Genomic DNA, 22,808 nt, shown 5'->3' with positions numbered 1-22,808 from the left:
AGTATGGAAAGTTTAAGGGTGTTTATTTCTCTAATAAAACTGGATGGAGGCTAAGGTATAGATGACGGAGGCAGAATGATATTTCTCCATGATGTCGCCAGTGGTGAGGGAAGGCAGGAGGACCTGGGAGTGGAATCCTGGAGGCACAAAGAAGAGAACAGTGAGAATACAGTCTAGAGCAGGGGTCAGCAACCTAAGGCACGCGTGCCAATGATGGCCACGCGGAGCCATAATCATTGGCACACTTATTAAAGAAACGTTCAAAGGTTTTGCCGTCACGCAGCCTGTATTATTTAGCTTGATTGATGTTAACACCTCCCAGCCACTAGGTGCCAGTAATGTGCCTTAGGCTGGATGCCAATCGCCATTAAATAATAAGAAGAAGAAGCCTCCCAGCCGGCGCAGCTCGCATTTCCCCACATGAATCTCCGTGAAGTGCAGTCGTTCAGGTGTATTGGTGATGGCATGCCCGCTAGCTAAAAAAACGAAGACACGGGCATTTCAGCCCTCATGGGCAGAAGACTGTGGCTTTGTTTTTCATAAGGACCGTGCTGTGTGCACGTTTGAAAATGTTGTGTGCCGAACGTCCAGTGTTAAGCGCCACTTTGAGACAAAGCACGAAAGAAGTTTCAAAGATCAGGCAGACAAGGGAGAATCGATCAAACGTGCAGTGTCCAGGTATGAGAAGCCAACTCTCTCAAAGTCTTTGAAGCAAGCTTTTGCAATTCTGAATATGAGTGTGGTTGGTGGGGTTAATGACAAACTTATTATTGCAATCATAATGAGATAAACATGTTTCTTTAAAGTGTTGTTCTATATATAGCCAATATGGATGGAATAAAATGGCATGACTGTTGGAAATATTAATGTGGTTCAATAATAAAACTTAATATAAAAAAATGTTGATATGGCACACTAATTAACAAGAAAATTTTACATTGGCACTTATTGTCAAAAAGGTTGCCGACCCCTGCTCTAGAGTAACACAATGAAACTAACTCTGAATAAACAATGCAGAGCTGCCGAGAACGAGTGACTACCACTGTAGTGTTGAAGAACGAACTGGCGATAACGACCAGGGTAGATATCCTGCCGGAGATCACCAAATGAGCTGCAGGTGAGGTGGTGAGCTGCCACTGGTGGCACCTCCACTGAGTCATCAGGAGGAGCTGGCGCACACCTGTGGAGGGGAGACAAAACAAGGGAAGGGAAAAAACACTAGGGGGCACAGAGGAGCTGTGACAGAATGCTGGATGGTTCTCAATGATCTGTGTGGGTGGAGGGGGTTCGGTTGGAGGGGGTGGAGACAGGCTTGATGAGGGATGTGTGAAAGGTGAGGTTTATCTTGAGGGCGGATGGGAGGTTAAGGCGAACAGTGACTGGGTTGATGACCTTCTCTATCTCATAGGGGCCCACAAATTGGGGGGCCAACTTGCGTGACTCCACATGGAGTGGAAGGTCCCGGGAGGACAGCCATACATTCTGTCCTTGCGTGTATGTGGGAGTGGGGATGCGTCAGCGTTTAGCCAACCTCTCGTACCTGGTGGCCGTGCGGGTCCTGCGGCAGTGTTGCAGATGGGACTGAACGGAGACGACGGCTACATCATCCTCCTGGGAAGGAAACAAAGGGGGTTGGAAATTCACATGATGGTGAACACTGTCGTACCTGTGGCAGAGCTGGTGAGGGAGTTATGGGCATATTCCACCCAAGCCAATTGGGAACTCCAGGATGAGGGATGTCGAGCAGAAACACAGCGTAGAGCTGCTTCCAGGTCCTGGTTGGCTCGCTCCGTCTGCCCCTTGGTTTGAGGGTGATAGCCGGAGGATAAGCTAACAGACGCCCCCAGTGCCAGGCAGAAATCTTTCCACACCTGGGAGGTGAACTGGGGCCCTCGGTCTGAGACAATAACCAGGGGTAGACCCTGTTGCCAAAAAACATGCTGGGTCAGCAGGTCTGCGGTCTCCAGGGCTGAGGGGAGTTTGGGAAGAGGGATAAAGTGCAGACCCTTTGAGAAACGGTCTACAATGGTGTATGTTAGTGTTACCTGCTGATGGGGGAAGACCAGTTACGAAGTCCACAGCGATATGGGACCATGGACGGCTGGAAATGGGTAATGGTTGAAGCAGTCCAGAGGGAGGTTGGGAGACTCCTGGGTGATGGTAAGCCATCAGAAACGTTGTCTGATGAATTCCAGGGTGCATTGAAAACCCGGATGGCACGTTAGCTTGGACACATGCCTCCAAAGGCGCTTTTGGGATCTGAGAGGGACAGGGAGATAGAGGCGGATAGGAGGGCCGTTACTTGGGCCAAGATCAGTCTGCTAGGCCTCCTGCACCCGGGACTCCACCTCCCAGAAAGCAGCTGTCACAACACAAGAGGGAAGGAGGATGGACTCTGGAGGTTTGCTGGGGGTCTCAGGGGCCATCTCTCAGGAAAGGGCATCAGGTTTCTGGTTGCGGGATCCGGGTCTGTAAGTCAGAGTAAAATTAAACCTCCCCAAGAAAAGAGACCACCTAGCTTGTCGAGGGTTTAATCTTTTAGGTTACTGACGATAAGCCAGGTTTTTATTGTCAGTCCACATAATTAAGGAACACTCCGCCCCCTCCAACCAGTGCTACCACTCCTCCAGAGCCAGCACCACCAAATAGCTCGCGGTTTCCCAAATCATAATTTTGTGATTTCTAAATTTGTCCCTTCTCAACAATGTAACCCAGGAATGAAACAGACTCTGTGTGGAAACTGCATTTTTCAGCTTTGACAAACAATTTGTTCTCAAGAAGTCTCTGAAGCACTAACGTGACATGTTGCTTATGTTCTTGCAGACTTCTGGAGAATATGAGGAGGTCGTCCAGGTATACAAACACAAAGCAGTTAGCATATCCCTGAGAACAACGTTTAGTAGATTCTGGAAAACGGCGGGGGCATTGGTTAGGCCGAACGGCATCACCCGGTACTCAAAGTGCCCCAGGGGGTTGATGAAAGCTGTTTTCCACTCTCGCCGTCTTTAATACGGACCAGGTGATAAGCGTTGCGGAGGTCTTGTTTGGTGAGGATGGAGGCTTCGTGAAGGGGCCCAAAAGCTGAATCTATCAGGGGAAGTGGATATTTGTCCTTTACCGTGATATTATTGAGGGCTCGAAAGTCAATACAGGGTTGAAGGGAGCCATCTTTCTTTTCAACAAAAAATTGATGTATTGTTCCATGGTTTCTTTTTCAGGTTTAGACAGATTGTACAGCCTGCTGGAGGAGAGCTCAGCACCGGGGAGGAGTTTGATGGTGCAATCATAGGGTCGGTCAGGGGGTAATGTCAGGGCATTGTCCTTAATAAAAACCTCCTCCAGGTCATGGTAGGCTAGGGGAACTTGGGATAGGCCGAGGGGCTTAGAAAAAGAAGAGTGACGGGAAATTGAAGACGGGCAGGCTGATCCAATGCAGTTGGAGTGGCAATGAATGCTCCAACCTACCACAACGCTGGGTCTCACCAAATGAGCTAAGGTGAGGTGAGGTGGTGAGCTGCCCCTGGCCGCGCCTCCCCTGAGTCATCAGGAGGAGCTGGCGCACACCTGCAGAGGGGAGACAAGACAAGGGAAGAGGAGCTGTGACAGAGACCATGAACAGTTCTGTTGTGTCAGATTAGTTTTTATGATGAAAATAACGATAGTGATGCTTATAGAGGCTGCGTGGTGCTATTAATGATAGCAGCACCAGTTAATAGTAATGGTAGTATCAATAATAATAATAATAATAACTCTGGCTGAAATGGCACTAGTCATTCACAAAGGTCTCTTCTAATGTTACTGTTGTTTGCTTAATAGTTATCAAAGAGGGCAATGAAAGCTTCCAGGGCTAATGAGTCATTATGGAGACTTGTTATTTTAACGTGGTTCCTAAGAGGACAATAAATTCCCCCTGTGTATTAAAAAATGTGTCATATCGACTCCAGGCTCATAAGTGGGTTTTGTAAATGTAATAAATATGAAACACCAAGTTGATATAATTAAGAATGGAGTCAAGCAGCTGCATATTATTTTATATTTTTTGAGGTGGAGCAGAGCCTCTGACAGCAGAAAGCAGTTACTGACAGAAGTGAGGCCGACCACTATGTGACAGTGCTGCAAAATCCTTTCATCGTGTGGGTTGAAAGGCAACAGTAATGAGTAAATGAGTGAATGATACTGTAACTTTTCATCCTGTTGTCACATTCAACAGCAGTTGTTGACAGTGGACCACAGTATATGACTGAAGTTATGCAGCCAGGCCCCATGAGAGCAGTGAGAGTATAGGGACCTCTCTTGGGTCTTTAGGAGACGCAGCTTTTATTTACTGGCAAACAACCTAAACTGCATTTCACAGCTAGTTCACAGCTACACTGACGACTTCTATAACTCACGAGCCTCCACCTCAAACCAAATCTCTTTCCGTCACCCACTCACTATGCACACAACTCATCTATCTATACAGTATATGATGCTGTCTCAAACGACCTGCAGGTCTTACACAGAGATGATAAATCATAATGACTTACTTACTTACTGTGCCAAAGGACCATGCCAAGCGACTCTCCCACACAGCCAGAGACGAAGAAGTTACTTTTCAGCATTTTTTATGAACACACGTAACGAAACATAGGTCCAAACTAAACATAAGTTGTCCAACTTATAACCTTTTCAGGCTTGTGGTGTCTCTCTCTCTCCATGTGCTAACAGCTCTCACCTGCTCTGATTGATCCTCTGTGGTGTAGGTGAAGGTGCTCTCCCAGTCCCCTCACCTCCACACTTACATATTGCTGCTGCCTCTTGACAATGAGGAAGAAAAGCTGCACTGAGATCAGATGTAAGGAGAGAGATCATGTCCACTACTACATCATCTAATTGATGTCTAATTTTAGCTTTAAAAGGTCAGGCACTGCTTGACTTGCTTGACTTGACAGCACGCGTATTTGAAAACTACTTGTGTTTCTGTACCCTTTGTTCTTCCCCTTTGACAATAGGCTGTAATACCATGTGGTATTTAAGAACATATAGCAAATTATAAAATAAACTTACACTATGTTCCTATCCCCATTTATTTAACTTCACTATGCAATATTTAATAGTCTAGACCTCTAATAGTGTTGGGTATTTGAGCTAAGTAACTTGTCCTGGAAAAGTCAAGCTGACCTCATAGCTCACCAAGTATTCATAGGGTGTTCATTCAAGTGTTGGATGAATATAAACACAACCTTATTCACAGGGACAGGTCACAGGCTTGAAAACAAGTCTGTTAACACCGACCAAACCTCCACCCTCTCCTTTGAGAGTTATCCAACTGATCGAAGGTGAACGCTGAGCTGTGCGGGGGCAACAGCCAAAGAAGGTGTGAAGCACAGTGATCACAACACACCATATGTAGGGAAGACAGAGCTTTGGTCTCTTACTGTTTCTATCAGTTTCAGTACACATGGTTTCAATCTCATCTGAGTTTGTCTCTGTCTTTGTAATTTGTAATAATTCCTTTCCCAAAACTTAGATACTTTCCTCAGCAAAAAAATAACACCTTCTCGCCTGATAGTTTTTCATATTGTCCCTTCTTGTCATCTTGAATTAAAAGGATAGTTCAACAAAAAATGAAAATTCACTCATTATATACTCACCATTTTGCCAATAGAGGGGTGGGTGAAGTGAAACAACTTAAAAAATACATAAAATGCCTCCATACTGCTCCTGTGGTGTCATCAAAGTGTCTGTCAGCCCAGACATTCAAATTCAACTCGAAACGCAGTCATTTACATCATGTTTTTTTTATATGTATCGCAAGAACTCGCCAAAGCTGCAGTTACTGATGCAGAAGGCATTTTTCTGTTGTTTTTCTGTTGTTTTTTTAAGTTTGAAGAAGTGGTCACCATTTTCTTCAATTGTATTGGATTCGGCTGCAACGCCGTTTACCCCTGAGACTCCAAAAGTGTTTTGTGGACTCAAACACTTCACCCACCCCTCCATAGGCATAGTGGTAGGCAGATAATGAGTGAATTTCTATTGGGTGAACTATCCCTTTAAGCTTCTGATTATGATGTTCTACCATTGCTGAATGAAATGTCCCTCGGACTTCTCTTTAATCAAGAGTGTGGTCTTTCAGTGTGAGAGCAGGACTTATTGTTTAAGACTTTCTAATGCTCCCACTCAGAACACTGCACTCACTCAAATATAACCTGCATGTGCTTAGATTTCATGCCCTCCAGCTTCAGCTCATCAATTCACACTCACGCTGTTTGTATGTGAAACATCTGCTCTCTGATTTTTTCTTATGCTCTTGGATTTTTTCTGTGCAACAAAATTCCACAACCAATAGAATAACAGGTGGGTGACAAGTAAAGCTGTCCTGTCCATTGTGGGTGTGGTAGGCTAATGTCTTTGAGAGTCCCATACAGGTTAATGCACTCACACCCTCCAAGTATTTATTATTACACCAGCTTCCCGTCAGGTGCCAACACCTTAATGGAGCAGGAGTCCACCAAATTGCTTGTAAACATGGAGCGGCAAAATCAAGGACCTAATCTTTTTCTACTTTATGGGAAAACTGCCGCAACAATAAACAGACATTTCACACATGCACAGATTCAGCGTGAGCAGAATAGCTAAAGCTGAAGCGCGGGGAATGTAAACATAAGCAGAGTATATTTGAGTGCAAGAACAGGGTTGGAGGTTTGCATGACAGCATTACAAAATTTAAACGTGAAATCAGTATGTTCTGCTCTCAAACTGAAAGACCACCCTCTTGAATAAAGATAGGAAAAAAAACATTAAAGCAAGGCATATACGATGTCACACAAACCCCCATGACTGTGCGGCTTCTTCGTCTCCCTCTTCCAAATGAAAAAGAAGTTTGGTAATTGAAAAATCTGCAGGGCATGAAGGCTAGACATAGTTGCAAACATTTAGAGTTTGTTTGCTCTCATCTGCTGTAATTGTTTAGCCTGGTGCTGCATCATTAAGCGACATCTCATCAGAAGAGCCAGCCTGTATGCTGTGTCCAACTGTGCATCATTCATTATTCAAACTGAATCAAGTCTTTCAATAATCTGTATAGCAATGCAGCAGCTGCCAGGACATACGTCAGTTCATGTGTGTATGTGAGTTCTGAGGGTTTATTCATAACAATGTAAAGAAACAAATTATTCTAATTATTTTAATGCTTCCTCTATTTCATTACGCGGTTCTTATAATTAAACCATCAGGAGGTCTGTTTCTTTTTCTGATCACCTGCCTTCATAGGTTTTTCAGCATGTTTACCACAAGGCAGATAATGATAGCGGCTCAAAATGCGACAGCCATGCGTGTGTTATGAGCTGCAGCTCCCACACACCCCCTCAGCAGTCTAATCACCCATTTCTCTCCTCTCAACACAACCAGTCCAGGCAGATGGTCGCCCACTCAGGAGTCTGGTTCTATTGGAAGTTTCGTTCCTGTTAAAAAGGTTGTTTTTTTGTCAGCAATTGTTTGCTTCTTGTAGGAACTGTTGGGCTCCTCATTATCTGTTGAGTTTCTATATGATATCTTGACCTGTAAAGTGCCTTGAGATCGTGGCTTGATGTTGTGATTTGGCACTAAACAAATCAAAATGAATTTAACCCAATCGCAATTCTGATTGCGGTTCTCTGGGTTATCCTCATATGTTAACGACTGAGCAGAGCATACAATATATGTGCTGCTGTGCAGAAAACATTTAATTACACTATGACACCCAGACACAAACGTATTTGCTGTTTTGAAACGTTTGTGAATATTCATGCATGATGATGATGATCTACACTGTCCTAATGGGTGGATCCAATATATCCCGGGATTTATTACACCATAGTGATGAACCAAGTTTCAAAGGTAATGGCGCCAGTTCAATGCTTGAGAATCACGTGTCGACTCAATCAAACAGCTGATGTTACACACGTTAAAAAACAGCAAGACTCATTAAGACTTTCTCGTCGTGTCCAACTTCAGCTTTGTTGCTAGTCAACAGCAAGGGCGGGACGAGCTGGTGACACCAATCACGGAAAGCCCATATAGACCAGACTGTGGTCTAGACCACGTCATCCAAAGAATGCAGCCCCTGAATATAGAACACAGCTTTATTGTATAAAAATATGAATTCTGGAGATACCCAGAGTCACATTTCTCATTGTGGGCATTGGCATGGCCCTGGTTAAGTCTAGCTAGTTTCCCCCAACTCTTGCCTCTGTAATATGTTCCAAAGTGTTCACACAGTGACACACTGCTGTGATCCAGCCATCAAACTCTGGGTAACTCTACGATTCTAACCTGATTCCAGATAACAGGCTAACATGTTAACCTGCTGCAGTAGTTTGCCACACAGTGTTCACTGTGCATGTGGATGCTGTGCTTTCTAGTGCAACCGGGCTTTTACATATTATTTCATCTGACATAAAGAAATTGCCAAATGTAAAATACATTTCAGTCCAAATTTAATATAGAAATATTGTGCATTTGAGGATACAATAAACATCAGACAGAATAAATGTTAAAACTGATAATTCACTCTGGCCTTTCTAAAAAGAAGTCGAAACCTCCGGCGGCCTGTCTCTGTGATGCAAATGAAATCAAGAGGGCAGGTAAACGATGCAAATGACCGTGAAATATCACACAAAAACAATCCATGTGGCAGAGGTTGCTAGGTGACAGGTTAATGATAACACAAAGCATTAAAACAAAAGACGTCCACAGCTGTGAGCTGCATGATGGAGCCGGGGGCGGTTAAACTGTGTGAACAGTCTTAGAGCTGGTGAAAATACAACAGGGCAGCCTCACTGTGTTGAACTTGAGATGCATAATTGACTCGACACAACAGCAAAGCAAATACTATATGAGGGTGTGCAGTTTGTGCTGTGTGTTCGGGCCAGCCGGAGGGAGACGCATATGGTAATTTAGCAAGCAAGCTGGTTCCAGCTAATGTGTAAAAGTAGCATATGTGCAGGATTCTAGATGTCTCGTTAATTTAATTGTGACAAACTACAGATGAAGAAACTGTAGTTTTCATTGTTCAGTTAATGACTCCATTCATTGCATGCATAGCAGGTGTCCTTTCGAGCATCAGCTGGGACAAAACATTCGTCATGTCAGAGCCGTGTCCACAGATCAACATTTCTCAAACTGTAGCAAAGGGGATGGACCAATGAGCAGTGGTGTAATGGTGCCTGTAGAAGTGGGTATCCTATTTTCTTTCTTTCTTTTAAAATTTGTTTAAGCAGCCTGTCCACCAAAGAATCTGTCCAGCAAAGAATAAACATTATTAAAGTGTCATGTAAGACTGCTCTTGCATATTTTGTTCACCTAAAAATGGCCTAGTATTTGCACATTGTCACTTTACTTCTGATGAAGATGCAGATTTTGCATCAATACTTGCCCACAGACTTGCAGTTACAGTGACGCAACTACTGCTATGATTACACTTATTGAGTCAGCTAAGTAGTCCTTGGGCCAGTAGTTTCTTTTGAAAACTGTCACTCGGAAAATATGATTTTCAAGAGATGTTGCCATCTATTTAAATTGACATATGTCATGGGGCAGTTTGCAAATATTCCTGTATAAATAATACAGTTTTACAAATATTACAAACTTGTGCGGGGCGATGATCTACCTTCACCTTATGTTTGAATTTCATTGGATTTAGTTGCGTTTTTTAATGAGTTCAATCAATTAGGAGGCCAGTTAAAGAGCAGGTGGTATTTTCCCCAGGAAGGCAAACACAGATCTTTACTACTCTGTCTATGATTGGCTTATTTTGATATTCTTATCCTAAATAACCAATCAGAGGCCGAGTAAGGCAGGTGACTACTGAATGATGTGCATGAGAGGCGATGTGGAAGTGGGTATACACTGTGAACCTGCCTATAGCCTGTAACACACCAATGATGACAAGGGGGATTATGGCCCTTGTCACCACCAGATATAACAAACTTGTTACAACTTGAGAAAGATGGACATGCAGGACTATCAGAATTGAGATAACTGTAAGCAAAGCCTGGACACCCCCTCTGAACAATCACCATAACAACTCCTTCAGTCATCTTAACTGTTGGAAGCAAAGTCTGTCACTGACCTTTCCAAACGCAGCCCGACAATACAACTTTATCTAAAACTGTTAAACACCAGACATAAAGTAGAACCACTTATCCATTTTTTAACGTCTCACTGAATTGCAGAAATCCATCTTGTTCTCTTTACCTCACTTTCTTCACTTTTTGCTTTACAGTTTTAACAATTTTAGCTTTTTTCTCATGTGAATGAATCTGGTAGATGCTCAGCTGTCTTATGTTGGACATTCAAGTAGGAGCGAGTGTGTTGACTTTCACATACAATGTAGGTGTGTCACATGCAGGCATTGTATTCACACATGTTCAGAGGAATTGAAGCTTGGACATGAAGAGGACAAAAATAAAATAAAGGAACAGCAGGCAAGTTCAATAATATTCCTCCATTAAGGGAAATTAAAGTTTTAATCAGGGTCAGGGTCAGTGACTATGTTGACATGGACACCAATATTCCAATATTTACCTGATTCCGACAATACTCTGGATAAAACACTCAGGTAAACAACAGTTTCTGATTACCTTAACCTGAATAAGGTCAGACTCAGAAAGAGCAATAATCCAATTGAGAAATGTGGAGACATGTATATGTTTTATTTGTGACGTATAATGTCTCTTTGACCCCAGCGCAGATAGAGAACACAGAGCACAACGCAGTATGGGAAGTTCAAGGGTGTTTATTTCTCTAATAACGCTGGATAGAAGCTGCTGTATAGAAGATGGAGGGGAATGATATATCTCCGTGATGTCACCAGCGGTGAGGGAAGGCAGGAGGACCGGGGAGTGGAGTCCTGGAGGCACAAGGATAAGAATGGTGAGAAGACAGTCTCTAGGAGCACGAGTAAACTAACTCTGAATACACAATGCAGAGCGGCCGAGAACGAGCGACTACCACTGTAGCTTTGAAGACGTACTGGCGATAACTGGGAGAACAACCAGGGTAGATATCCTGCCTGTGATGAGCGAATGAGCTGCAGGTGAGGGGGTGTGCTGCCCCTTTGCTGCCCCTGGCCCCGCCTCCACTGAGTCATCAGAGGGAGATGGCACACAGGGGAGACAAAACAAGGGAAGGGGAAATACACTAGGGGGCACTTAATCCCATCATAACATCTTAATTCCGATTTCCCAGCATTTTGCAACATCGGCATACATTTAAATTGGTTGAAGACACATGTCCTGGGTGTAAACAAGCTGAAAAAATAAAAAGCAGTTTTGACTTTTGCAAAATTGGAAAGAAAACAACCAAAATGGTATATGGTAGCATTGTAGGCTACATTCAACTTTTTCAAGTTAGGATTTTAAAACAGCAGAATTATTTTTGACTTCGAGGAAAAGTGGATGTAATGTGTCATTTATTGTGTCATAATCGGGCTATGCTCTGTAACATGTAGACAGGAATATGAATGGAATGAGCTACTCATGTGAACGCCATAATTAATTTCTTATTCTGAGTAAGGTCGGAATATTTGTGTCCATGTAAACGTAGTTAGTGAGAAATGGTGTTACATCTGTCAATTCAATGCAGCCATAGAAATAACACAGCAGTAGATTTTTAAAAAAATGTTAGCATTAACGTGGCTTGTAAATTGGAAATACACTTATTCATTGACCATGAGGGTGTGGATAAATAATTATTAATTATTAGTCATCTGTTATACGTGCCAACACTGGTGAAGATCATACTCCACACTACTCATTAAATGTAGGTAGTCCTCATACATGAGCTGGGACCTAGGTGTTGTTTTAGAAGCAAGCAGGAGGTTGTGGGAGGGTGGTCTTTTTAATTGCAAAATACTACTTTTTTCAGCTGCTCCTGACTAATTGTGGGGGAGGGGTAAGACGCCATAACACCCGGGCCACACTGGATGCGTAAGCGGCACGAGTGCGTCGCAGAATATCTTGCTTTTCATTTTGGCACCCATGTTATCAGGTTAGAGCGGCCACACGGCCTGGGTGAGCTGGGTCTCTTTCACGTGAGCCGCTCTGCACTTCTACAGAGTCGGGGTCTCGCCTGCATTCTCCGCGCACCGCATTTATCTCAGACCAAAGTAGACAGTGAGAATGATTTTTAACAACTGTCTCATGTCTATATCTGTTGGATTTTACAAACATAGTTCATAATTCACAAGTGCTGTCATTTAGTTGAATAGGCTAGTTACACAAGAAACCCAGCATAACACGCTCTCTGTGTGAACAACTGATGCCCACAACAGATCAGCGAAGCATCCATCACACGCTGCACGCGCACCTAGTGTGGCCCGGGCATAAGATATTTGTGGTGTTGCACTTAGTTGTACCTTCATGGCAGTGGGAGAGAGCGCTAGGTTATTTGTTTATTTTGTAAAGTTACATAAATTCTAACACTGGAAGGTGTGGGGGATGGTGTTTCCCTTTTTGAACCTCCAACAAGCTAACAGACGAATACGACTCCTTAATGGGAGGCTGAGTGCAGCCTGAGAGTCATTGAATAGAGCTAAAGAATTTCACAGTGTATTTACTGCTGTGAGAGAGACACTTTCATGCACCTGCTTCATGGAGTTACATTCATTTTCTCAATATACAATGTTACATGACTCAGAGCTGGAGCTTTTCTATGGAATGAATCACCTTGAAAATATCTAAGCTGAATAATCAAGCTGAATGTCCATGTTAAATAATATCTGGTCCTTCTTTTAAATACCAAAGATACAAGCCTGTGTACATGAACAATTTTAAGTTAGATTAAGTTTTGTCTTATTTAATTTTGTAATATTATTATAGCAACAGTAGACAGGGTTCATGGGTATTTAGATTTGTGAAAATGAAAAACTCGTGCTCATTACATAATCCTACATTATCTGTACTTTGTCCAGGAGAGTCCAGTGGTTCTGTTCTGAATGTAATTTAAGATATAACACCATGTTACCCATGAGCTTTGACCATTGTTGCTCTGGCAAAAAAGTCAGTCGGACGTGTTAATCAAAGCTTTTTAGGTTGAAGATAACATGGCACCATTGGATTTGTCCAAAATCAACCCACAATTTGAAAGTGTTTTAAGCTACATGCTGTATTTTCAGTTCTCTCAGCTGAACACGTCTATGTGACAGAATCAGATCCGTGATCGGATGTTTCTCACAGTAATGCATCTTGGGAGTCAAAGTTAATATCGCCCCTGATGACGCCCATGAAGCAGAGAACCAGATGTTTTACAGCAAATTTGCTGATGAATCAACCACAGGAGTTCCATTGCCATCAACTGTGAGTCACCTGAGAGTGTCTGCTACGTTATTACTGGGAAATTGAATGATTCAAATAAGTATGTCAACAGTTTATCAACAGTTTAGAGAGATTATACTAAAATAAATGAATCTTGGTTGCCAAACCATGGAAATATTAAAACTATTGAAATGTATTATTCTACAATAGCCATATGTTTCAATTATTGTATTGTTGTAGATATGATTAAATTAGGGCAACTAAACTACTTTATGGAGGTTAAGAGAGCAAAATGTGGAATCCAGTACTTTCCGTTGGTAGGAAAGAGATGAGCTACAACTGAATTGCAACACTAGCACTGGGCAGCATAATCCTCCAGCCTGAAACTAATTCTCAGGAGAATGAGTTGGATGCGGACAAAGCAGTCTGTGGAAGTCCAAAATGAGCCAGAGCTCAGACTGGAGGCAGGGCAATACAGCAGCACTGCACAGTCGGCTGAAACTCATGCATTAAGAGACTGACTGGTCCACTGATGCTTTCTCAAGCAGCCGACATTAATCTGTTTTGGATGGTGGGCTCCTTCCATGAATCAAACACACTCCTCAGAGCAGTTTGTAGCAGTTCTAAAGTTCTGGCTTGTTCAGATTACACAAAATCAAACTCTCGAAATACAAGTCATTTCCAGACATATTCACCAAATGAAAACACTAGAGTCGACCATACATTAAAAGTCAAATTAATGATGATTCATCTTAAAATTTAAGACTTTAAGTCCTTTTTCTAAGACCATAAAGAGTCCAATTTAAGACCTATGTCAAGAACGACAGATATGATGGAATAGAACTGTTTATATCTTACCATGATTAAAGATAAAGTAGCCTAGTAGAGAATAACCCTTGAAACGCTACAATTTCTTGCAAACTACAGGCAGAGACAGTAGGCATCCATAGTCTTTGTTTCTATGTTGGTCTTGTTTTTAGTTTTATTACAATGTGCTGAAAGACATTACAAGCTACGCATTAAAAAAAGACCCTTTTTAAAGCATGATGGAAGCGTTAAATAAACGTTAGCATATTCAAGACCTGCCTAAATGTAATTAAGACCTAGTATCTAATATTTTGTTTAGACCCTGCAGAAACCCTGCCTTTACTTGTCTGCACTTTATTGGATTGTAAACTTGAACAGATAAAATAGCCATTTCCTTTTTGCTTCCCTCTGTTATACTCAAGCAAATCTCAATGTGTTCATGTAAACACCTACGTTCCCAGCGTGCGGCGTGATGCTTGGCTCCTACGCCTGGATAGCTTTGTGTCCACAAACATGGCAGGATTTTTTTTAACTAAATGAAAAAGCAGCATATTGCAAAAGACAAGTGCTGTGGACAGCCAGTCGTAAATCTCCAGTGATAATGAAGTAAATTAGAATTAGCATCTCAATACTCTATAAGAGTTATATATTGTACACAGCTGAAGCTCTGGCAGCAGTCAGTAGTCCGTGAAGGCCTAGAACATATACATTTTTTTTTTATTTCTGTGATCTTACACCTTCTGTACTCATTGGAATGTCACAATAGGACATTTCAAACAACAGAATTATGATGTTCTCGATGTGTTGCCCATCATCTCCAATTTCCTCAAATTTCTGTCCCAATTATCAACATTAGCTTTGCCAGTTTTTTGGCAGATGTTTTTTTTGCGGGGGGTGGTTCATATCACAATTAAACCAGACTTTGCCTTGTTGCTTTTCCTACTGCTGTGCTTTTCAACTTTAATCAGTCATCAATGACTAGAAGGCAGGGGACCCTCAGGAGTCAGCCAGCCTGTTCATTAAAGCCATTAACATTTTTCATCCATGATTATCCCTTAGAAAAACAACAGCCCTGTGTGTGTGTGTGTGTGTGTAAGTGTGTGTGTAGTGAAGCAGTAGGTTCAGATGGATAGCTCTACGGAGAACCCGATGTTAAAGCTGTTGCAGCCAAAACATCTGCACAAATTACCACCTCACACGTCCGTGCAGGTTTCCTCTCTTTACCAGCATCTCACACAGGCTCCACACAGCTGCACAGAAGCTGTGGTAAGAAGTCATCTGTCATAACTGATGTCTGGCAGCACCTCCTCTCTCTTTCTTCTTTTTCTCCCTCTCTATTCTCACTTCATTGTTCTCTCTCATCCATCTTCACCTCTCACTTTCTTTTTTCCATTGGTTTTCTTCTATCAGCAGCGAGTCAGCAGAGTGTGGGGGTAACAATTTGAGCAAAAAACGTTCCATTCCGACTCTGATCAAAGTTGTCACTCAGAAAATGTAGTTTTATCAAGTCTCTCGATGTAGGTTTTGAATGACAAAGAAAAAATTACCAGGATGTCAATATGTGTTATGAGTCAGAAACTATTGCTTTATGTGTCTGCCAAATGAATGTTCATAAAAGCAGGACTACTTCGCATTGGTTGCAAAAAAGCTTTTTAAAAGCACAAATAATGGTTCACTAAATTAGCTTTGCTGCACCACTTATTTCCTCTCTGGCCTGTTTGTGGTTCATTCAAACACCATCCAGTTCACCTCCACCTCTCGTGCCCTCTCTCCTCACACATTTTCCTCCTCCATTTCATACCTTGTCTTTCTTTCAGCAGGTGTCTGCTCTGTTTGAACAGTGTATTATACATGCTTCTGCCCATTAGTTGCTTTGAAGTAATAATGGTTTGCATTAGCATATAATTACCTTTGTTTTTGACATGATAGCCTACATTTCCTCTGACTGAATAACCTGTAGTGACAGAGGAAGGTGTGAAAACAATGACATAGTAAAAGTGTTTAGTTTTTTTATGGAGAATCAAACAGAGGGTGTTGTAGCTAAATGAGCAACTGGACCACCATGATTTTTTTGGGATGTGATCTATTAAACAATAGGTCAGATATTTCCCAGTCCGTCTTAAAAAATACTGTCGTGCTCGTTAGTATGTGAGAACAGGTCTTGGTTGTTGTTCCTATCCCAGCTCTCCGTGCTGGCCTCGGAGCTTTTCTCCTAGAATATGACTGTGCTCTGAGAAATGTGTTGCAAAGTGCACAGCGCTTTTCTGAACACTCTCCCTGGTAACGATTCTTATATTCTTCAAGAAGTGATCTGAATCAGTCGAATTTTTTTACTCATGGGAAAATCTTGTGTCTGCATCAGTTTTTCAGTTGTAGCTTTTAAATGGTGCAGATTTGCCACTTTTTAAATTTTATATAGTACAATGAATATCTTTGGGTTTTGGATTGTTGGTTGGAGAATATATCAGCTGAGACTTTTTTTTTCCAACAACAAGCCTTTACTCTACTGTAAATGTAGGTCGACACCAGAGAATTACACAAATGGCATTTTGTGAAAAGCCAAAACACTTATGTTGGGACCCAATTTCTTTTCAACCATCAAGTGGAAAGATAAATTCTTAGGTGACGATATCTGGACTTGACCATCATCTTTGTTTCAACTCTAACAACTGGTCTCTGACTTTCCTCCCTGAACAGGTGAATGCCTTTCTGTCCTTTGTGGTTCCCATGGTGGCCATATCTGTGCTGAACGGGGTCATAGCCAATCAGCTGCTGCGAATGTTCCGCGAGGCAGAGCAGGAAAACCGCGTCTGCATCATTGGGGGAAATCCCACCATGCTGAATGTCACGGTGGAGCCAAACCGTGCTCAGTCGCTTCGCCATGGAGTTCTTGTCCTCCGTAAGTACACACACACACACACACACACACACACACACACACACACACACACACACACACACACACACACACACACACACCATACCCAACATCCTACATCAAATTTTACTTGTAGAGAGGAGTGTTTTAATGACTGAATTTGTTTTACCTTTAGCAGTCCAGCCATTTAGGTTCAAGTTCAGTTTTAAATCTATTTACGCACATATTTACCATTCTCAGGGAAACAAGTGTAATTCCTCATGAGCCATAGAGCACAACCTGCAGGTCGGGTAGTGATACAGGGATGTGCCAGCAAACTGTTTCAGTCGTTCCAAAGTAGTAGGGCCACAGACATCGGCTTTAGTTCTCCTTTTTTTCAGATGACTTCATTTATTGATGGCTATCGGGACAAGATTTCAACAAATAATATAAGTAGATCTATCCGTTCGCAGTGTTACGACCCAGCCCAGGAGGAAACCCAGTCATAAAACCTTGAAATGTTGAAGTGCTAGGAGTAAAGCTAATCCCTCCTTCTCAATTGTTGAACTTCTTAGAGAAGAAACAGACTGGGTGATCTACATCGCGAACATCTTCTTACAGCAGCACCACCCATGCCCCGTGACTACTGGTATCAACCTCAAGTTTGAAGGGACGCAGAAAGTCTGGGGAAGCAAGAATAGGAGCATTACAAAGAAGAGCCTTAGCAGACACAAGAGCTTCCACTCCACACAAATCCTGTGGTAAAAAAACGATTTCCTCCAGAGGTACAGGAATGTTATATCCCTGAGAAATCAGAATAAAATACTAGTCGACCAGTTCTATGAAAATAATGTTGTCTCTGTTACTCCAGGTATAACATCTACAGGGAGAAAAATATATTTTTATAAATTAAGGACAAGGACCAAGCCTTTGTTTATGTATAATAGGCAATTTTACGGGGGCATTTGGCATTTCTGTCATTTGTAATAAAACTCTTTCTTTAGTGATTCTGCTCTTATTGTTCTGACCTATGTCATCATATCACAGATTTAATTTAAAGTGCAATTGGATCAAGGTGACCGTGGGGACCAGATGATCATGATCCGTCCTGATGCACGAAGAGTAGTATTGCACTTTAGAGACAATCCAATTGGTTTGAATGCCAATTATAGTAAGAGCGTTATGAGATGATTTCTGCTCCTGCTCTGACTGACCAACTAATCTTCTTCTGTAGTGTGCTTATCATTCTGTATTCATCAATTATGAAAGCCGAGTGAGATACTGACCAGGATGAAGCACAGATTAATTTCACCTCTTCCTCTTTCAATCCCCATCAACCTTATCCACCTTTCTCCGTAACTTCACTACACCTGCTCTTCGTGTGTGTGTGTGTGTGTGTGTGTGTGTGTGTGTGTGTGTGTGTGTGTGTGTGTGTCGTGTGTGTGTGTGTGTGTGTCATAATTCCAATTCAGTGGGTACAAATTGAAAACCCAGTTTGTCATAATTAGCCTGTCTTTGTACAACTGTTGCATCGTTTAACAATCCAGCATCAGCTTTGTAATAATCCCTTACACAATAAAACTCTAGATCCTGCCAACATTAATTAAAGCTGTCCACAGTGAGTCATGGTTTCTAAAAGCAGCCACAGACGTCAATACAATATTCACCTCACACACTTTGACAGTTTTCTTTTCACTACAAAGCAGAGTGGTCATTGAGTCTATCTAACACCTGCTGTGTGCTGTAGGGACATCATTTCACTGTGGAGCTCTGAGCTCTGGTAGATACTCATACAGTCAATGTCTTTCATTTCCTTTTGAAGAATTGCATCATCCTGGAGTCCAGAGTCAATGCATTACTCAATCTAGCTTTACATACACAAATCAAAGGCCCAAGACTCTATAAGCTTTAAAACCAGGCCTTTTAAAATGGTTTACATGAGTGTAGGTATGTTAGAGCAATTATGTTATTTAGTGCACACCAGATACAATTAGAACATCCTTTTTAAAATTGATTACATAACAGTTGTAGACCGTTATATAAAACAACGCATTCCTCATGTAGGTAGATAAACAGGTTTTTAAAGGGGACATAGCATGCCCATTTTACCACAAGTTGATATGATTCCTTGGGGTCTTAATGAAATGTCTGTAACATACTTTGGTCAAAATACCACAAGGATCATATAAAACAGCACCCTTTTTACCCTGTATAAAACAGCCCTCCACAGAGGGACCTGTTTTGAGTGCCTGTTCCTTTAAATGCTAATGAGCCAGCTCCCCCCTCCCCCCTCTCCCCCCATGATTTTAAACAATATAAATTATATATTTTATATGATATAAATTATCAAATATGCATCCCATACTTTGTATTCCCTTCTGTTGTCCTGGAGTTTTAATTTTCCCAATCACATAATTAAATGTCCCCCTCCCATCCACTACAAGCACACAAGCAGACAGACAGAGAGAGAAAAGGGTGGGGGGCTATGAAGACCATCATTTACCCCCGAACCCCGACATTCAACGGGTACAACAACAAGCGGAGAAAGCAGAATCGCGGGCTGACCTTATATATACAGTCTATGGGGCTGACCAGCGGAGAAATGCACGTCCCGTGTGAACAGCCAGGCGGCTGCGTGCTGGAGAAGCGCTGCGCTGCCTTGCAGCGGCGGTGTAAACCCGCGTAGCAGTGTGGGGCTCTGTGTGTTTGTGACAGTTACAGTAGCGCTGAACACTGCGGAAGTCCTCCACACTGCTGGCTGTGTGGCGTTGACACAAATTCCAGCTCACGCATGGGAGAGCGAGCGGTCGCGCCCGAGCAACTGCTGCAGCCTCCCAGTCCCAACGATCCAGACAAATGCCACATGTGAGTGAATCGCGGGCTGACCAGCGGAGAAATGCTCGTCCCGTGTGAACAGCCCGGCTGCGTGCTTGGGAACAGCGCTGCGCTGCCTCGCAGCCGCTGCCTCCGGGGGATGAGGTGGGGGTGGGCCAAGGCCATGTAGGGAGACTTCCAGTGCCTTGTTACGACACAAAACCCAGGAAGCTCAATCGAGTCACTCAAGCATGACGTTTCTGACTTAGAGGAACCAAAACGTGCAAGTGTGTTTTTCCCAGAGTTTTTGGGTTGGTAGACATGCCAGATACCCACATTAACCTGTAGAAGCACTAACAAAGTGGAATTTGCATGCTATGTCCCCTTTAAAAGTCATTTTCGTCTTCCTGCATCAGTCAGCACCCAGAGGTGTGGTACTGAGGAGGCTAAACTAAACCAACTCACCTGACTGACAACTTGTATGTTGCCTCTATTTGTACAAATGAAATAATTTCAGCTGTTTAACAGATGGGACACATCATCATCCCACACACTGTTACATACAAAAGAGAAAAACACATTTCAAGGCATTCAAGCCATTTTTGAAACAAATTTGTTAATATCAAGGCAACGAGAAGACAGTTGAAAACCATTTAACTATATTTCTTAAAAGAATAATTTGTCATTTGGGAAAATATGCTGTGTTTTTTTTCTTGCCGACAGTTTGATGAGAAGATTGATACCATACTCATATGTGTCTGCTTAATATGAAGCAAGCAGCCTGTTAGCTTAGCTTAGCTTAGCCTAAAGACTAAAAAACAACAACCTTAACAAAAACCACCTAGCAGCCCCTTAAAAGTTTAAAAGTGCTTTGGCCAATTATACTACATGGTTACAAAAAGCGAATCCTCGCCTTCCAACCATTTAGAATCTGACTTTTTATTTTACAGTACAACAAAAGTTTCTCGCTCTGTAATGGATCCCAGCCAAAAATGTTAAGTCATCAGCTCCATGGCAAGATTTGCTTTGTTTTGATGGCACAGGTGCAATTCATTTATTTGCCTGTGGGGAAAAATCCTATTGAGATAGGCGATCACAGAAATATTGGGCTAATCCACGACTTTATTCTGTGTAAACCTCTGTTTTCTAGTCATACATATTCATCTAATTGTGCTCAGGAACACAAATGCAAAGTTTAGAGTTGAAATTGTGGTGAAATCAGGTTCCCATCATTATTAGACATTAATGGTAAAATGTACTTTAGGAATCCATAAAGAGAGGATGGCTCACCCTGTTTGTTATAAATTTGTGTGCGTACACTATCATTTATAAGTATGCCAGTGTGATGACCAACTAATTTATTGGGACAGACTGACAGTGACAAATAGCAATAGGCAGAATGCTGAAGACGGAGGTGTTATGTTGCAATAGATTCCAGACAAATGAGTGCCCTGACTGATGCTGCCTTATTGATGGATTGCAGGGGTACATCCATAAGACACACACACACACACACACACACACACACACACACACACACACACACCTTAACACCTTAACACCTTTAGAAGTCATGGCTTCGTCCTCTCCCACTGTGTTTGCAACTTGAATATGTCGGTTTAAGTATTCCTGTACTGTATGTGTATCTTTTGATGTTGATAGTTCAAGATAACACATGGAGAAGCATTGCCCTTTTAAGGTGTGTCAGTATTTCAGTAAACATTAGTATGTCCTTTGTGGAACAGAAAACAATCCGGCAACGTCGAGGGCTGAAAGTATTTTTTCGCTAGATGTAGAATGTCGCCTGAAGAATACCTGAGATGTACTTAACCACCACTTAGAGAATCAAAACATTATTAAATAAAGTTACATTTACCTCAAAGTAAATTTAACTCCAAGCGAATGGAATATCTTGAAACCAAACTTGTGTTGATTGAGATGAAATCACTGTTTTGTGAGGTCGGTGTCAGAGCTGTATCAGTCAAATATACCTTCTATTGTTTCAAACTTGAGTATAAATCCAGCTAGCAGCATGATACTTGAAATATCAGATGGTCCTTATATCAACAACTATTGGTGGGATTTCCATTTTGTACAGAAATTTAAGGTCCCCAGAGGATGAATCTTAATGATTGCCTGACTTATCCTCCAGCCCTACACTCAAAACCATGAAGTTGACGTTATGGTTTTGAGTGAAACGCCTCAACAATTGAAGGATTGTCATAAAGTCTGATATGACATGAAAATTGATTGTTGACTAAACACTTAAAAGATGATACCCATCCCCATTAGCTGACATTGCATTGGTGAGCTGAGTCTCAGCAGGTAATTGGGTCGTCCACCGTATACCAGAAGGTTGGTGGTTCAATCCTTTCTACGTGCCTTGTGGATTGGCCTTTGGAAAGACACTTCAACCTCAAATTACTTCAGACGGCTGTGCCTGCAGTGTGTAATTGATGTGTGATAAAGAGGGGGCTGTACTTACATGCACTGTATGAATGCGAGTGAATGAGTGAATGGCAAAATGTAAAGCTCTCTGAATGGTATAAAAAAAATGATATAGACCATTAACCATTTACTGCTAATGGTACCTGCTACATTATACCTGCTATCCATCAGCAGGTTATCATTTTCACTGTGGGCATGTTAGCATGCTGACATTAAAATAAACCACCACTGTACAACCTCATAGTGCTGCTAGCATGGTTGTAGACCAGCTAGCAGCATGCTAGTAGCAGTCTGATATTGTGAGGCCCACTGTGACAACAGCAAAGGGTAAAAGAACATATACATATTTCCTGAAGAAAAATGAATGGGTACCACCCCTGGTAATATTTTTTTGTGTCTTTTTCTATCTTGGAGTAATCAAGCTCTAAGTTTCCAAACTAAAGTTCCCAGAGGGGTGTGATTAACAAGTATAATGTCAGCAAAGACCCTCAGTGAGCTGACACAGGCTAGTCATTAAATGTAGTTTAGGAACTGGCTGTCTGTGGTGTCTGTGGCAGAGCAAAATTTGACCTATAATGCAGTCGGTGGTGGGCACTCTGGCTGGGGCA

The 22,808-nt window shown here is 42.1% G+C and overlaps 1 protein-coding gene across 1 annotated transcript in view; it reads left to right on the top strand.

Annotated features, from left to right (window-relative positions):
• The first annotated feature begins 2,234 nt into the window (after positions 1-2,234).
• Positions 2,235-22,808, top strand: part of ntsr1 (neurotensin receptor 1 (high affinity)) — a 36,548-nt gene continuing 15,974 nt past the window's right edge. The window contains exons 1-3 of the mRNA XM_047340183.1: positions 2,235-2,471; positions 2,824-2,853; positions 16,779-16,980. Coding sequence (XP_047196139.1) covers positions 2,235-2,471; positions 2,824-2,853; positions 16,779-16,980 — 469 coding nt within the window. The remainder of the gene's footprint in view (positions 2,472-2,823; positions 2,854-16,778; positions 16,981-22,808) is intronic.

Source organism: Hippoglossus stenolepis, chromosome 6 (assembly GCF_022539355.2).
Source record: "Hippoglossus stenolepis isolate QCI-W04-F060 chromosome 6, HSTE1.2, whole genome shotgun sequence".
NCBI lineage: Eukaryota > Metazoa > Chordata > Actinopteri > Pleuronectiformes > Pleuronectidae > Hippoglossus > Hippoglossus stenolepis.
This window is presented reverse-complemented; position numbering and strand designations above follow the sequence as displayed.